The 17,733-nt window shown below is 53.1% G+C and overlaps 1 protein-coding gene across 1 annotated transcript in view; it reads left to right on the top strand.

The window, feature by feature from the left end:
* The first annotated feature begins 773 nt into the window (after positions 1 to 773).
* The window catches only part of IGSF21 (immunoglobin superfamily member 21), a 38,550-nt gene continuing 21,590 nt past the window's right edge, over positions 774 to 17,733 (top strand). Inside the window, exon 1 of the mRNA XM_080564018.1 lies at positions 774 to 1,066. Coding sequence (XP_080420144.1) covers positions 1,003 to 1,066 — 64 coding nt within the window. The 5' untranslated portion in view covers positions 774 to 1,002. The remainder of the gene's footprint in view (positions 1,067 to 17,733) is intronic.

Consider the following 17,733-nt stretch of genomic DNA (forward strand, 5'->3'; position numbering starts at 1 on the left):
ATCTGCCATGGAGGGCCATGGAGGGATGCACAGCCAGGCCAGAGCATAACTGGGGGGGGGGGTTGGGGGGGGGGGGGGGGAACGGCCCCAGGGCCGGATCCTGCTCCTGGGGGCTGCAGGGAGAGGGGAGACGCTGAATGAAAGCCGGAGCGAGCCCCCTGCGCTGGGGGGATGGATGCAAACTGCTGCTCTCCAGCTCCCTGTGGCTATCCCAGCCTGCTCCCCCCAATCCCTGCCTGCATTCAGCACCCTTCCTGTGTCCCCCCCGCCGGACCGGGCAGCCCTGTCCGGTCCAAGCACCCCCTCCTGCTCCCCCAAGACACCCCGCCTCCCGTCCTGCACCCCCTCCCGTACCGTGCACCCCCTTCTGCACCCTGCACACACCCCCCCCCCCAAGGTACAGCCCCTCCCGTTTTCGCAGCCATGCACCCCCATACACCTCAGCCCCCTTCCTGCGGCCCCCATACAAGGCACGGCCCTTCCCGTACCCCCCAGCTACCACGCACCCCATACACCTCACACTCTCCCCTACACCCCCTGTACAAGGCGCAGCCCCTCCTGCATCCACCCCTATACCATGCACCCCCCCCCGCCCCCACACACTGAGCACCCCCTCCTGCACCCTCATCCGAAGCACAGCCCCCCCGCACCCCTATACTCCGCTCCCCCCTGCATCCCCATCCAAACCACAGCACCCCCGACCCCCCATCCAAAGCCCACCCCCCCCCATCCGAGCCACGGCCCCCCCCCGCCCCCAGCCCCTCCCCGGGGCCGGGCCGGGGCGGGCTCAGCTTGGGGGGGGCGGGCGGCAGCGAGCCGGGCTCGGGCTGCGAGCACTCGGCTCGGCGGGACCGAGGAGCGGTGGGGGGGGGGGGCACCGAGCCCAGCCCCCTGCCCCGCCGCCATGCCCCACGGCCCCCCCCCGGGCCCTTCATCCGGCACCGCCACCGGGCCGGGGCACCGCTGAGCCCCCATGGGGCGGCCCCCCCCCCCGCGGGCACCATGCGGACCGTGAGCCCCCTGCCCCTGTGCCTGCTGCTGTGGGATCTCGTCGACCTGGCGCTGGGTGAGTGCCCCCCCCCCAAAAAAAAAACAAGAAAAAAACGGGACTGCTTCTCCCCCCCCCAAAGCCCCGGAATAACGGGGGGAGCCGCTCCGCAGAAAGCGTGCGGTGGCTCCGGGCTCCGCATCCCCCCCCCCGGGGCTTGGGGGAGGTGTGGGGGGTGACCCGGGGGGGTTTGGGGGGGCAGGCAGCCGGGTCGGACCCGGGAATAGGGCAGCCGGTAATAGGGCATCCTTTAATAGCGTACCAGATTTGGAGCCGGTAGTAGGGCAGCCAAAAATAGGACACTGGGCTTGGACCCCGTAACAGGGCTCTTGCAAACAGAGTACCCGACACGGACTTGGTAATAGGGGAACCCACTGATACGCAGCCGGTTTGGATCTATCAGTGGGGGGCCAGGTTTGGACCGAGTATTAAGGCACCCATTAATAGGACGCTGGTTTTGGACCCCTTAGTAGGGGATTTGTTAATGGGATATTAGGTTGGGACCCATTAATAGGACATTTGCAAATAGATCACCTGTTTTGGACCTGATAATATGGGAACCCACTAATACAGCGACCTGTTCAGACTTATTAATAGGGTACCAGATTTTGACCTAGTAAAGGGCACCCGGTAAGAGGATACTGGGTTTGGACCCGTTAGTAGGTCACTTGCAAATAGAGCACTCAGTTTGGACCCAGGAGTAGGGCACCCCCACTGGACCCATTAGTAGGGTACCTGGCTTGGATCCAGTAATAGGGTACCTGCTCATAGGACACTGTTTTTGGACCCGGTAGCAGGGTATTAGATTTGGACCCGTTAATAGGGCACTTGCAAATAGAGCACCCAGTTTGGACCCATTAATAGGGCACCCCCTAACAAGGCGTTGGTTTTGAACCCATTAACTGGTACGAGCACCGGAGCTGTTAGCAGGGCACCCATTAATAGGGTACCTGCTAAGAGGACATGCGGGGGTACCCCAAACCCCGCAGGCAAGAGGGAGGGGAACCCAGCAGGGAGAAGACCCCCCCCCATCCAGCCGGGCTCCCAGAAGCCCATCGCAACTCCCGCTTTGCAGAGGTTTAATCCAACCCCCCCTCGCATCCCCTCCCCAAAAAGCGGGGGGCTCCCAGGAGGCAGAAATGAACAGGGCAGGAAACTTTCCCCTCCCTGCGCTTGGAGGCTGCGGGGCAGCCGCTCGCTTCCATTTCTGGGGGCGTTGGAAGGCGCCGGGTTCGCGGCCCCCCCGCACCCACCCAAGCCACCCGCTGTGGGGTCGCGGCAGCCGCTTTCTGTGGGAGGAGCGCGGCAAAGCCCCGGCTGCTTTGCAAAGCTCCGGGAGACGGACTCGGGTGGCAGAGCTCGTTCGGCACTGGTTGGATTTGTTTTTTAATTTCTAGCACACTTTTTCCTCTACGGAAAGCCGCCGTCAGCTGCTGCAGGGCGTGGGGAGGGGGAGCAGCGGCCGTGCTCTGCGGGCTTGGCACAAAGGAGCCGATTCTTCTCTGTTTTGGGATGCCGGGGCCCCTGTGGCTTGTGGATTGCACAAAATCATCCTTTGGGGATTGCACCCAGGTGTGGCCGTGGCCATATCCCAAGCCGCGGGTGGGGATGCGTCGCGCAGCTCTGTGCCCCGTGTCCCCCTTTGCTCGTCCCCATTTTGGGGAGCAGGTGGAGGATTTTCAAGGAACAATGCATCCGCAAGCTGTCCGTCACCACTGCACGGAGCCGCTTTCCTCTGTTTCGCCTCTTTTTATTTTCACAATTGCTCTTCCGCTGCTGATCTGGGAGAGTGAGCGAGTGGATATGGGTAAACCCGTGCTCGTGGCATGGATTTGGGGGAAAAAAGGAGGTAAAAGTTGTTTTCCCATGGGTGCGGAGGCAGCCCCTGGCAGGGGTTGTGCGTTGGGAAGTGATGTGAGAGGAGGATCCTAGTGTGGCTCCTGAGCTGGCAGTGTCTCACGGACCCGGACTCATACTTCCATGAACCTGTTGTTGGCTCTTAAAGTCCCGCTGGGATTTCACTGTTTCCCCATATCCCGAGGCTGAACTGCTCAAAGCATCTCCTCGCAGGCCCTTGGTGGAGAAACGCTGTCCCAAACCCCAGTGCTTCCTCTCTGCTTTCAAAGCAAAAATAATAGTAATAATGATAATAATAATTGCCATGCATGCCCGTCACAATGCTCCGGCAAGCGGCGGAGAGCTGCTCCCGAAATTCAGTGGGCAGATGGCTTTTCCTTGGCTGACAGCATCCTTGGCTGGAGCTGCTGCCGGCCTCCGCGCGTGGCGAGGGAGGACGTGCCCGGGGAGGTCCAGCCCCTCGCTTGCCAGGGATGCAGCAGGATCTGGCTGCATCCCCCAGGAAGGGGACGCAAGCTCCCGCTGCTCGTTCCCACAAGCGCACGTGCCCTTGTGCTCAGCGTCTGCAACGCCCCTCCAAAGCGACTCTGGCAAATCTTGCCTTTTTTTTTTTTTTTTGTAGTGCCATCTCTCTGTGTTGCACGGTGCGTGCTCCAGAGCCACTCACGCAATGCGTTCTCTGCCCGTGCTTTGCCCCGTTGCTGCCCCGTCCCGGGGCACGCGAGGTGTGCTGGCGCATCCTCTGGCGGAGCAGAGCGCCGGGACCCATCAGCAGCCCTTCCACTCCAGCACAGCATCTGCGTGGCTGTGGGAGCGTTTGGGGGTTTTCCATCCATTGCCTTTTCATAAAAAAGCCCTTTTGTTTGCCCAAACGAAGCTGCCTGCTTGCTTGATGCGCGTTAGGTCAGCTGGATCCTATTCCCAAAGCGTTATGCATCCCTCCGGGAAGCTTCACCCACCCACAGCGCAGTTTTTTGCCTTTAAAACAACCTCGATCTCTCCCTTTGGCCAGGAAAAGCTGCCTGGGCAGGGCTAAGTGGGTTAAGGAGCCGTCAAGATGAGAAAATGAGGGCGTATGCGGGAGGTGAGTGGTGGGACGGTGGCTGACGATGGAGCCGTAGCCTCGGGGCCCCTGGTTTTGGAAAGGCAGAAAGCCCCATCTGCAGGCAGGGTGACGGCTTCTTGGCATTGCTGAAACCCGGGCTGGCTTATTAGCTGGCGCTCAGCTTGTCGCCTGAAATATGTTCCCATAAAATGTTCATCAGCAGCGGTCGGGTTTGTTTTACAGCCGTGTAAAATCAGAGCTGTGTTTTGCAAACATGAAAGGAGGGCTAAATATGTCAAGTTTTGATCTCAGCGAGATATTTATGTATAGCCCTCGTCTTAGCGTTTTACTTCAGCTTCCGGATTCAACCTCTTGTGATGGGGAAAGAAGGGGAAAATTCAAGCGTGGCCTCTTGTTTGAAGCTGCTCAGGAAATTGCTGGGCTTTGCCCCAAAAGGGCAGGTTTACCGGGGCAGCTCGTGTTGCGTGCCTGGCGCTGGGCTTTGCAGGTTCCTGCCCTCGGGGCCATGCCTGTGCTGCTTCTCCGAGCCCAAACCGCAAAGAAAAGCAGCTTGGAAAAACTCCTTTGCAGTTGTTGTTTTGTTGGTGAGGGGATTGTGGAGAAATGCTTCATTTTTCTCCTTTCCGAAGGAAAATCACAGCATGCGGCGTTTGCCGGGGCGATGGGAGACACCTGCACGAGTCTCTTGCTTAAAGACAAGAGGTGTGCGGTGGGAGTCTGCACAGCGAGGGAGAGGAGGAGCATCCTCTGCACCACGTGGAAGCAAAACCTGCTCTAATTCACCTGCAAATGCATGGCACTGACCTGGAAAACCGTAGCGTGTTCCCGCCAGCCTTTCCGCTCCTGCCTTTCCCTGGCAAATCTTGCGTTCAGCTCAGGGTCACCTCGATTTTATCCTTTCCTACCAATTTCTGTGAATTCTGCTTATTGCAAAGCCTCTCGCCATCCGGGTAAATCTGTGCTGTGGAAACAGACAGCACACCTTCCAAAAACCCTCCTAACCATGCTAATTGCCCTTCTCCTCTCCCAATTAGGCCAATTTCTGTATTCCCTTCTCTCCCTACCAGCTGCATTTTGTAGCAGTTTATAGCTGCCAGCTTGAATCCAGAACACTTTTGAAAAGCTGTAAAGCAGGCGAGTATTTTCCCCTCGCCTTGTACCTTTCCAAGCTAACAAGCAATTTGGGGTACAGAGATACTCTGTGCTTCGTTTTTCTGCTGAAACTCTCATGCCTTAAACCCCATTTCTGAGGCTCCCCCAGGTGGCGGAGCTCAGTTTTGGGACAAATCCCCCAAATTTCCCTCTCCTTGCTGCAACAGGGAAGCCTGTGGAGTTACCGGCACCTCCGAAAAGCCTAGAGGTGCTTCAGGGTTTGGCTTTAGGTCTGGCTGATTTTCTCCTTCTGGAGTTTGCATTTTTTTTTTTATCAGATTTTGGTTTCTTTGGACTCACGTGGGTCACAGAGTCTGGGAGAAATGTTACTCCCTTCTCTGGTGTTACAGACTTGTGTTACACGTCCTGGTTTTTCTTCCAAGAGCTAAGCAGCCCCTGCTATATGCAAGTTGCTGTATGCAACCTGCTAAACGCGGTGTGCAACGTGCGACATGCCGAATGCTGTATGCAACATGCTAAGCAGTACATATGCAATGCGCTATACTGTATATGCAATGTGTACAGTGCTATATGCTATATACGTTGCAGCCCTCCTGCGTGCACTGTGAATTATCTCTGGTGCCTTCAAGCACTTCCAGGCAAGGTCTTCCCTCGAGTTGCACCCAGGCTTCAGCAACATGCAAATGCAGCTGAGCTCCCGCATCAGCGCGTTAGTTTTTATGGAGCATCCACGCATGACCCTACGAATGCTCTCATGAGCCTCTCCTTCCCATGGGGACATTTTAGGGCTTCACATGCCCCACCTGCTTTTTTTTTTTCCCCTTTTTTTTTTTTTTTCCTGTTGTCATTGCAGAAATGGTCTTTTCTGACAGAAAATCCTGGACTGGGAACGCTTGACCAGCTCTTGCCTTACTCCTGCAAAGCGCCGCAAGATCTGCAGATGAAAAGCTCTCCACCTGTGGGGATAAGAGCAGGTTTTACCTAATCCCCGTTGGCTAATGGCTTGTGAATCGGGATGGAGCCGGGGTAAGGACTCTGCTAAGGCTCCTGCAGGCCTCCTGGGGAGGTGGGGAAGGAGCTGAGACCTCGCCCCCGGCGAGGATGGCGATGGCTGGGAGCTGCCTGCGACCACGCACAGGAAGGATGAAGCATTGCTTGGGACCCACCACTGATTTGCTCACTGCTTTGGTTTTTTTTTTTCCCCTATTTGCTTGATTTCAGTGATTCCAAGTCAGGCTTTTTGCTCACACATTGGGGAAGAGGAAGGCTCAAGGGAAGGAGCCCCCAGGTCCCTGGTTTTTGGAGGCAGGAGGCTCAGCTCCCGCCTTGCAAACTTCCCGGCTCATAAATCAGCCTGCAAAGAGCCGAGCCGGGAGGATGCAGCTGATGCGCCCGGGTTAGTTCCGTGCCAAACTGCTCTCTTTGCCCTTTTGTTTGCTAGCTGCCGAGGCACTTGGCGTACTGATGGGCTTGTTTTTAACTAATGGCTGGCACTCACATTATCTCCCCGGCATTATCTCCTTCCCACTTTTCCCCTCTCCTTCCTAAAATAAACCGTCAATCACGGGCTTGTTTTCAGCACTGGGCTCCTGCTGCCTTTGGGATGGGATTCATCGCCCAAGTGCCAAGGGCAGGCGGGCTCTTAGAAAAGTGCAGGACAATAACCCGCCGCAGTGCTTCCCGCTGTGCAGTTACTGTCACTGCCAGCCCTATATTTTCTGCACGTGGTGGCTGGGAGCGGGCACAAAGCCCATAATGAACAGGTGATTGGGTACCGACCGGCACCAAATGTCGGCGAAAGAAAGGCAGCCGTGCTAAGGAAGGGGTAAATGGAGCCGTTTCATTTTTTTTACACAAAAAAATGTTTGTTTTTTTTGTTTGGTTGGGGTTTTTTTGTTTGTTTGGTTGGTTTTTTTTGGTTGGTTGGTTGGTTGGTTGGTTGTTGTTGTTTTTTGTTTGGTTGTTTTTTTAAGGGTGTGGAGCCATTTGGCAGCGGGAAGGTTTGCGTCTGACTTGTTTCCGCTCTCAGATGGAATGGGTTTCGTCCCCCCGAAGGGCTGCACCACGGCCGTCCCACTGCTCTTACCCTTTTGGGGTGACCGTCACCTCCCCTGTCCTTGCCGAGGCCACCCAGAGAGTGGCATCGCATCCCTGCGACGGCATCTGCGATGCTGACGGGTGAACACCTGGGCGGCGGGTGCTTGGAGCAGAAGCCAGTGCTGGAGCCAGTCCTTTGAAATGTAATTAGCGCTGTATTAGCTAGAAGCAAAACTATCATTAATAGGGTCCTGACAGCCCGGGCGAGGGAGGTTTTGAGCAGGGAAGGAGGCTTTCCAGCGCTTGGCTGGCTCCACAGCAAAGCCCTGCCTGCCGGAGACCGCCCGGGGGCCTTTTGGCTGCCAGCATCGCAGGGCTTTACCCCTCGGCTCCAAGGAGGTTTGGGGAACATCAGGATAAAGACACGTTTCCCGTTGGAGGGATGTTGAAACCGAGCCCTTCCCAGCCTGCAGACCACACATTTTGTCTCTTCTGCTGCCGGGAGCAAATCTCCATCTGCAAAACCCTTCTTGGCTGGAAGACTCAGTGTCCCGGAGGGCCAGAGAACGGAGCAGGGATTTCGCTCCTCTCCTACCCAAACCTCTGTATAATTTCCCATTTATATAATGCCTTCAACAATATACTTTGGAGGGGAGGGCAGAGGGGATTAGCGGCGGTTATTCCAGCCCTGCTCCGCCTCCCTGGGCTTGCAGATAAATCCTGCTGCTGCGTCCTATCAGCCCAGGCTGGGGAAATGGGAGCTGCAGCTTCCTCCGCCGGGATGTGCCCGCTTTGCGCACGCATTTGTACCTGTTTGTTTCTTTGCAAAGCGATTCGGGCGACTTCAGTGCAGGGATGGGCAGGAGCAATCTGGGGATGCCCCTCAGTGGGGCTTTGCTTTTCCCCGTAGGACCAAAGTGATGGGAGGGATGTGGGGCGATGGGGGGACGTGGCGGTGGCACTCAGGTGCGCTGCCGTCTGCGGAAATGCTTTTTTGGGGAGTTGCTTGGACGACACTGGCTTTGCTGGTAGCATCGCTGCTTTTGATGGTGTGAGTGCTGGGAAAGGCTGCTCCCCAGGGGATGTTTTGCCCTTGGTGCTGCTTGAAAGGAGGAAAACGGTGTGAAAGGGGTGATTTCTGCTGGCTTTTGTGGTCATCGTGGGAGGCAAGCGATGGCTCTGGTAGCCGCTGGCTCCTCACAGGGGGCCAAGATGGGTCTTAAATGTGGGAGAGGGGGGAAAAGGCTCTGGCTTTGCAAAAACACCGGGATCACCCCAGTTTTCAGGTGAGGCAGGGGTGTGGGTGAGGTGCACTCCCCAGCGAGCCCTCTTGTGGGTCTTTTCTTTTGAAAAACAAAAACAAACAAACAAAAAACCTGCTTTTGTCGGAAGTGGCTTTTTTTCTGGAGGAGGATTGCAATGGCCAAGTGATTTCGGCTTCCAGCAGCAGCAGGGACATCCCAAGAGCCAGCGGCTGAATTTGGCTGTTTTTCTCGCTTTTCTCCCCACGTTGCATCGCAGAAGGATGCAGTGGCTCAGAGGGGGGCTGGAAGATTTGGGCAACGCCACTGTGGCGAACACCTCAAAATGTGTATGTAGAGGTGTTGGAGAGGGGGGTTTGCTCCATGATGGATGAATAACGCCGGCTGGATCTGATGGAGAGTCACCGTGTAATGGGGAAATATTGCTCCAGAAAGGATGCGGACGATCCATCTCCAGCAGCAGCAAGGCACTTCCACTGCCGGTTGGGATTCCAGACAGGCAGTCGTTTGTGGAGAGGAAACTCCAGCTCTTCAGCTCCACGCAGGCTGCCGTCATCTTACAACTTGCTTATGTGCATGTAGCGATGAAATATTTTCCACAAGTGCTGGCAGAGGTGGCTCTTTTCAAACTATATCTGCGTCTTATTGCATTATTATGGCTGGGATTGGTGCTTTTTTTTTTTTTCTTTTTCTTTCTTCTCCTGTTTAAGGAAGTATTTGGAAAGACTTAATGTATGCAAACTGGCTGGAGATGGCTGGGTTTCCTTCTGACGGAGAGAGAATTTACTCCGCTGTAATTATAGCGGTGGCGTGGGAACGCAGCGGCACTCAAGGAAGCCTGGTTTCCAAATTAAACCCCTCTGCTCGCAGAAATACATCTTTCTTTCTTTTTTCTTTTTTTTTTCTATTTTTTTTTTCAGCAGGAAAACACATCTGGGTGCCTTTGGGATGGGAAATGGTTTTGCTGGGGCAGGATCTGGACACCAGGATGCGAGGGCTGCCCATGCCTCTGGGTTTTCCCAGTGCACCACGGCAGCTTTCTACCGTTTGTTTGCACAGACCCCCCCCCTGCCTCCCACCCCCTGATCCGCTAAAAGCTTCCTGCTGCGAGAAAACAACCCAACTCTTTAAAATTTAAAGGGCTTATTTAAACAATGTTATCTCTCTTGGAAGGGAGAGAGCATATTGAATGGTTATATTTAGTGGTCGGCGTAGGACAAAGCAGATGCAGAGAGATTTTTAACACGGGGATGTTAATCACTTATGCCACACTGCCTGGGAGCTGTGGGTATATGCATTGGTGTATAAATATGTGCAGCACACCCGTGAGGATGGGAGAAGCAGGGGGTGCACGGTGGCTGGGCATGACTTGAACATCCTTCCTTGATCGTCTTTTCACCTTTTTCCACCCCAAAAGCCAGCTGGACAGAGCAGGGTGTCTCCATCTCCATCCCCAAAATGCGCAGCAGGATGGGGGTGCTCTGGCTAGTCGGGGGGCTGACAGCAGGATGCACAGCCCCAGCCTTTCTGCCCCCAGATGGGGCTGGGGTGGGAAGCAGAGCATTTTACAGGCTTGCAAATGGGCTGTTTAACAAATCCTGCTGTCGTCTCCCTGCCGGCGAGCCGCGAGGAAAGCCTACCGCATTACCGAGCCTCTATTACCCACCCTCGTGGGAGCACTGAATTAAAGGAAATATTTTATGATCCTACGCTTCGTTATGTTTTATTAAAAGCAGAGCATCGGCCTCCCCTGCCACATTCATCAGATCAGAGGCTCTGTTGTTTTTTTTCCTCCTCCCCTCCCAAGCTCTCGCTGCTCTCGCTGCTGTTTCCGAAGTAGCCAGTTTGCTCTCGTGGCAGAGCAGGAAAGTCTGAAACAGGAGGAAATGGGGCGGTTGGGTTTCTCTGGGGAGGCCCCGTTTCTAACTTGCTTGGGGGTGTGGAGCTGTGATGCAGAATTAAGGGATGGATGTGGGGAAGCGGAGACAAATGCAGGTTGCAGGGAGGTGTGGAGGTGTTTGAGATACAGGTGGGGACCAGCACGGCCCTGTGAGCCCTCGGCATACCCCATGGAAAAGGTGCTTGGAAAAGCCTCCCCACAGACAGCACCTTTGCTCCATCTCAGGGCAACAAATCCCACGCTGGGAGGCCTGAAGGTCTGTTGCAGATTTGGGGAGAAAGACCCCAAAAATGCAAACGCTTGCCTGGCAGAGCTGAAGTATCCCTAGCAAGCAGGGCTGGGAGTTTGCCCTATCAGTCCTGTAGATCGGCAGTGAAAAGCCAGCCAAATGATGATAGTCAAGCATATCTGGAAGCAGTCAGGAGACAGAAAGGTATTAATTAGCAGTTATTTCTCAACGGAGCGGAGATGGATAGGGATTAAGGTAACAGCCATGTGCATCCTTTCCGTAGCGGCGGCGAAGTGCCGGTAAATCAGCGTTATGAATCGGTGCTGTAAGAGGGAGATATGTTTTAATCTTATTAGCGGCGCGGCATTACTGGGAGAGCAAAGGGATTATTAATCACGGAGCGTAAATCGGGGAGAAGAGGGTGGCTTCAAATTAGCAATCCAGCTTTGTGCAGAGAGTGCCGAGAGGGGTGTCGGAGATGGAGAAGAACAGGCGGCAGATAGGGGCTGAGGGGATGGGAGGGTGCCAAGGAAAAGGGCAAAAAGCCCCCAGCAAGAGATGAGGGCGGTGCTGGGGCTGTCCCCTGGGGTGATTCGGTGGGTTTTTTTGCAGGGAAAAAGCAGCCCAGCTTAGGGGAGAGGGAGCCTCGATTCAGAGCTGTTGGAAGAACAGGACCGTCGCTGCTTTTCCTGCTGGTTTGGGGTCCGGCTGCCATCCCCCTCCAGGAAATGGGGGCCAACCCCTTGGTGGGAAGGCGGCAGGGGGCAGGAGGAGCTCGGCTGTGTGTGTGGGGCTGGGCTGGGGACGGAGGGTGGGCCCTGCACCGGGACTGTGCCAGGACCCGCGAGGGCACCGACGCTGAGGATCCTTGGGATCGCCTAGGATAACGCAGGACCTACAGGCGTCCATCCCATCCTGCCGCCCCTCGTCCAGCCTTCAGCCTCCCTCCCTGCCTTTCCTTGCCCTTCCTCCCCCACCGCCCTTCCCGCTGTGCCTCGGCCCCGCACGCAGCTCGCAGAAGGTGCTGGGGGGTGCAAAGGGGGAGGCCACGCGGGGTGGCTTTGCCTAGCCAGAACGGCTTTGGGGTTTTGGAAGCACTTTGCACTTCTGCCCAGCACCAGGCTTTTTTTTCCCCTTTTCTATGCCTGAGGTTATGCCCTGGGTGCACAAGTTCAGAAGATAGAAAAAAAAAGTTTTATTTTTTAATTTTATAATAATAATGATAAAAACAACCCTTCCCAGTTAGAGCATGCAGGAATCGATGGCGTGGGCAGAGCTTACAAGTGGTAGGCAGCAGGGAGGGGGGAGTGGACAGCTCCCTCATTTGTCACCAATCACAAGTCCAGGATAATTGGATTGCCTGCAAATAGAGAAAGAAAGAAGCAAATTCATCATCTTGCTCCCAGTTACCTGCTTCTCCTCGGCCGGCTTGGTGCTGGCACAGCAAAACCCCTTGCTGGGACTCGTAATGTGGTGGGAAACCTGACAGCAGCATCCAGACCTAAATCCTCATCCTTGCTCTTCAGGAAAATGATTTTTTCCCCCTTCTGCCCATCCCAAACCTTTATTTTTCCCACTAAAGTTGGGCAGGGAGAAGGTTTAGGGAGGATTTTGGTGTTTCAGATGTCAAATTTCAAAATTGCATTTTTCTGAGGAATAGAGCTTGTTTCTAGTAATTCCCTTTTGGTATTCACATTTTTCTCTCTTTTTTTTTTTCTTTTCTTTTCTAGATCTCAGATGGTTTTGTAAAGCAGTGGGTCTTGCCCTCCCCCCGGCAAATGGGGAAACTGAGGCACGGGTGGGACTTGCTTCAAAAGGCACGCTTTGAGCTGCTTCCAGCTCCGCTAATTAGCTCGGGCTGGGATTATGCTCGAGCCTAGATTAACGAAGTGAGCTATGGTTTCAAATAATTAGCTCCTGGTGTCATAATCCTCACCCCGATGCAGGGCAAAACAGCAAAGTGATCTGCTGCTCCTGCAGACTTCCCACTTCACACACAAAAAAAGAAGATTGGGCTCTTCTGGGGACTTGGGAACATTGTTCCTAGGTTTCAGCATCTTTAACACATCAGGCTTTGTTTGGAGCTCTAACAAACCGGGTTGGATACAAATAATTTGCCCTTTTTTTTTTTCTGTTGTGCTGGTGGTGTTTCCCAATGAGTTGAGTCTACCGGGAGGTTTCGGCTCAGTGTTTTTTTGGTGCTGGATGGAGACAAGACCCTGAGCCTGGTCCAGCGCCGGGGGATGCTCAGGGACAGCGACCGCACGCAGGAATTGCATCTTCCTGATGCAAAACCAGGGAGAGACCAGAGGTGCGAGAAGGGGGCAGCCAATGGGATGAAAAGGAGGGGAAAAAAGCATTTCCAATCCTTTGCAGAGCGCGCTGGGATTATGATCTGCCTTCTCCTTCTCTTACTACTCAGTTCTGTATTAAACCCTGCATCTGCGCCGGGGGTCAGGGAGGGGTAGATTTGCTGTGCAGTGGGTGGAGGTCAGCAGATCCGCCAGCCTCGCCATGGTGCCACTAGATTAAAACTAACTAAAAAGCAAAGGGGTTGTGAAATTTTAGCATGCACAAGCCTGGAGGAGGCTGCTAAGGTTGCAGGGCAGCCAGGTTTCCTGGCCCCGAGCATCAGCCTGCATCATGCCCAGGTGTCAGGGAGGCGCCACGCGCTATTGCAAAGGGTTTTGGGGTGCTCTCAGTCTGTGGTGCTCCATCACCGGTTGGGCAAGGCTCCATCGTGCTCTCTAACAAAAGGCTAGACTGGAAATACAACGTGCAAATGCCATGGAAATAAATGCAAAGTACTGCATCGCAAGGAGGAAAGGTCCTTACTGCACGATGCAGCATGTGGGAGAGCTGGTAAAGTACTAATGGGGTAAAATAAAAACGAATCTTTTTTTTTTTTTTTTTTTAGCAAATCTAGAGGTTAATTAGGATCAGCAATGAGGTGCTATTACAAAAAGGAAACAGCCAATCTCTTCTGGGAGTTATTAGCAGAAGTGGTGCACAGGAGGGAATTATCCCTCTGCAATCGAGGCCAGCGGGGTGGCAGCACTTTGGGGCACGATGCTTTAAGGAAAAGAGAGCTGACAGGGAGGCAATCCACAGGGAAGCGAGAAATCCAGCGGGAGCTGGGTTTTCTTGACTAGGGATGGGGAAAACTGGGGCAGGAGGGGAGGGACAGGCATTTACAACCAGTGCAATGTGCCTGGAAAGCGTGTCCTCGCCAAGACGGGTGGAATCTCTCACCCGTTGCACCTAGCCTGATTTTGCCAAAATCTGGCATCTTTAGGTCATGGGGTGGAAATAAAGTTGGCGTGCAAGCGAACTCATTTTGCTTCAGAGGAATCTGCCTTAAATTGCTCGTGTGCGGTTTTTCAAACAGCACGAATGGCAATCAGCCCCGATTTGCATATATGCCTACATGCAAACGAAGAGCACGATCTCCATTTTAAAAATGGGGCATCTGGGGCCCTGGCTGACCTTGGCACATTTTGGGTTTTGGTTTTGGCGCTGGCAGCTGCTTGCTGGCAAGAGGCTGAGAGGTGCAGGCAGAGCTGTTACTCCAAATCAGTGACACCGATGGGTTTGGGGGAATTTTGACTCTGCCGGGCTCCATTTCCCTCCCCTCCTGGACCAAGATGTCACTGAGGACTCTGAAAACTCACAAAAGCAGCCATGATGGCCAAATCCCCTGTAAATGGGGATAAAGGGAAAAGAGCAATGAGCAATGTCCAACCCTTCCGAAATCCCAAACCTAACAACCCATCGCAGGTCGCGGCCACCAATTTCAGCATCACGCCAGCAGCAATAAACCACTTCAGCACTGCACTAAAACATTGTATTTTAATGTCAAAACCAGTAGTGTGAAGATGTGGCAGTAAAGCACGCCCCTTCTACCCCAGCATCATTACGAGATGAGGCGTGCATTGTACGCCGATGGCTTTAGGGCGATGTGCTGAGCACGCTGGTGGCAGGGGAAGAAATGATAAATAAAACTTTACTGCGCTAGAGTAAATGCTGCTAAACATACTTCACGTCTGCGCGGTGGCAAGAGATAAATATTCAATCTATAATTTATGTACGTGGCTTCTCAGCCTGCGCAGGAGGGTCTGGTAGCGGCTAATAAAATACAATATATCAAGAAGACTTATCAATGCAGCAAACACGACCCTGCTGATAATTCGCATGGGGTGATGAGACTCATCTTCTCCACGTTGGCTGCTCTCCTTTGGGTTTGATTTACGGGTTTTGGGGCACAGCAGGTGTTTACAAGTGGTTTTGGTTGGGTGTCTGGTCTTTAAGGGTGTGCACATGAAAGAACGCTCGTTTAAGAGTAATATCATTGTGCAACCCTTAGGGATGTTGAAATATTTCCCAAATGGATGATATTTCCCATTCATGCCAGTAAGATAACCCCAAAACCCTGCGTCTCCTGGTTGTCCCCTGCCTATTGGTTCCCTCCGAGCCTCATTTTTCTCGTGTTATCTTCCAAAATTGTCACTTTTCCACCATTTGGAGCATCTCTCATTTTATGATGGGTGCGTTTGGCTTTGCGGTGGCTCAGCTCTCCCCAAGGCTGCTGCGGGTCGGGGTGGGCAGGATGCTGCCCTCGGCTTTCTGACTGCAGGATTTCCACCATCAGCATTGCACCTCGGAGTTTCTCTCTGGCAAATCGCCTGATTTTATGCAGGGATCTGTTGGGCATCCAAATGGAGCATCCAAAGTCACCCTGGGTGTCGTAGCAGCGCATGGGCTTGCTCTGGCCGAACACCTGTCTGTTTTGCCAAGCTTCCTCAAAACTTCCCTTTTTTTCCTCTTTGTTTTGTTGCTCGCCACAGGCTGGGTTGCGTTGCACAAGACAGCCGCGCGTCCTGCTGTCTCCGGAGCAAAAACCCGTAACCCACTCGTGGGAATGACCGATTTCCCGGGGCTTTTACACAAACATCTCGCTTGACGGAGATGTAGTACAAGTGCTAACTCAGTGCCGCGAGTGAAAGAGCCAAGCGAGAAATGGGCTTTCTCATACTGTGCTCCGGTGAGCCGGAACAGCCTTGCTGATGAGCCTTGGCTGGAGAGGCGCGATGAAGACGTTAAGGCAGGTTTTGTTTCCGTCCGCGCGCAAGGCGTGTAGCTGCTGTGGATGGCTCTATCTGACGTGGATTTGCTTGTGGGGAGACGCACGCCGGAGGTGACAACAGGCTTGTAAAAAGCAGGTGTTTGCATCCATTTTATTAGCTGGCATCTGGTGAAGGATGGAGCTGGCGTTTGAATAGTCGGTAGTAGGGGAACAGGAGAGACAAAGGTGGAAATGCTGGAAGGAGGTGGAGAAGGGGCAGGAAATGGACACTGGGGAGGGAGAAGACCCCGCAGCTTCCCAAGTTTCCCAAGTCCCAAATCACCCATTGCATTTGCATGCCCAAAGTGGCCCAAACCGCCTTTTCTGTGTCCAAGCTCATTTACTGCCAGAAGACACAGCCTGAAGGATGGGGAAGTGCTGAAGCAGATGGAAGGATGCCGAGTCCTCGTTTGAACCTCATTTATAACTTTACTCTGGGCACGACGGAGGGGGCTGGCATTGCCTGGTGGCTCAGCCGAGCTGGTTGCAGGCAACGAGGCTGCGTTGCAGAGACTGCTCCCTGTCCGCAACGTGAGGAGCACCTCTTGCTTGGTCCAGGGCTGTCTGCAGAAATTCAGGCCTTGAGACACAAATGACTTTTTCTTCAGACCCTTTCTCACACATCCTTGCCGATGCTGAGGCTGTGCTGATGTGGATAAAAATCTACCCAAAGTGTTCACAGTAGGTTTTTTGCCCAACATAATCTGTTTTAGGCCTTGCTTTTCATTTCTCTGCAGCCTGTGCTGGTGCTGCGCCGTCCCAGGGCTTGGCTATGGGCACTGGTATGCTAGATCCAGTCTGTACCCATAAGAATGTAAAAAGGGCTGCAGTGTTCATAATGAGGACAAAACTGGTCTAAAATTCTTAAGGTATGTTGGTGTAATTCTTTAGGAAGCTCTGGTGTGATTGTGCAGTGTTGGAGATGTTCTCCGTGATGCTAGGACTGGCTGCACTCCGGTGGTGTTTGGGTACCATGGCACGGCATGACATAAGGCTTTACTTGTTGGTTTGGGGGTTTGGATGGGTTTTATTTTTTGGCTAGGATATTTTTTTCTGGAAGAAATGCAAGATTTAAAGAAAAGAAAAAAAAAAAAGAAAGCAAGCTGTGGGCAGCATTCAAAGTCCCATCTCAGTTGGATTTTGGAACCAGCGTTGGAAATAGTTGTAAGTTTTGTGGTTTTTTTTGCATTATACACTATTTGGAGTGTGACACGGTGATAAAAATCTGACTGGCAGAGCTGAAAAAGAAAACATTGGTTTGTAGAGTTTGCAAAGATTTTAATCATGAAATCCTAATTGAAGCAGACCCCTTAGGGTCTGTCTGTCCCCAGCAACCCTAATGAAGGGTCCCTCTATAACTGATGACGCCAATGCCCTGCCTTTAGTGGTTTTCTCAGTTAATCTTGATTTAAAAGGGGTTGAAAGGCCAAACCAGCCACGCTCAATCAATGTATTGATGAAAATTATTGATTAAAATTACAAAGAGCTAACAAGACACAAGATACATCCGTAGGATGGAGGCAGCTTAGCATAGAGTTCAGTATGCCTACTGCATCCTACTTCATTAGAGAAAAATATTCTGTGTATGCTCTGTATACATTCTGTATGTTTTCTCCCTGGCTCTACCATAGATAAGGATTTAGGTGCTGGTGTGGTCCAGCAACCCCCATAAAGAATAATTAGCGGTGCAGCTGCAAAGTGCTTCCTCCTGCTTATGCAAATGGGTGAGGTAAGAGGCATCTAATTAAATGTTTGTACTTTAATACACTGCGGTGTGAAGGAAGATGAATTTTAATTACCGGCTCTTTAATTGTTTGGTCGGCCTGTTAATATCCTATTTACACAGCATTACTACAATTTGCTCTCTGCCAGCAGGGCTCTTCCTTGCGGCTGGAGCGAGGTTTTTCCTCCTGCTCTGGGTGGCCCGGTGACGACAGCTCTCGTGGCTTTACTGCAGGAATAAAGAAAAAAAATATAGAACAAATAATGAAAAAACAGATTTTACAAAATGCAGCGCATTATTTGGGTGGGCAGCAGTGGGTTTTTTAGGGATGCTAAGCCCTGTTGGAATTTGTCTTTTTTTTGTTGTTGTAAGGAAA

The sequence above is a fragment of the Anser brachyrhynchus genome, assembly GCF_964034855.1.
Source record: "Anser brachyrhynchus genome assembly, chromosome: 21".
In the NCBI taxonomy this organism is placed as follows: domain Eukaryota; kingdom Metazoa; phylum Chordata; class Aves; order Anseriformes; family Anatidae; genus Anser; species Anser brachyrhynchus.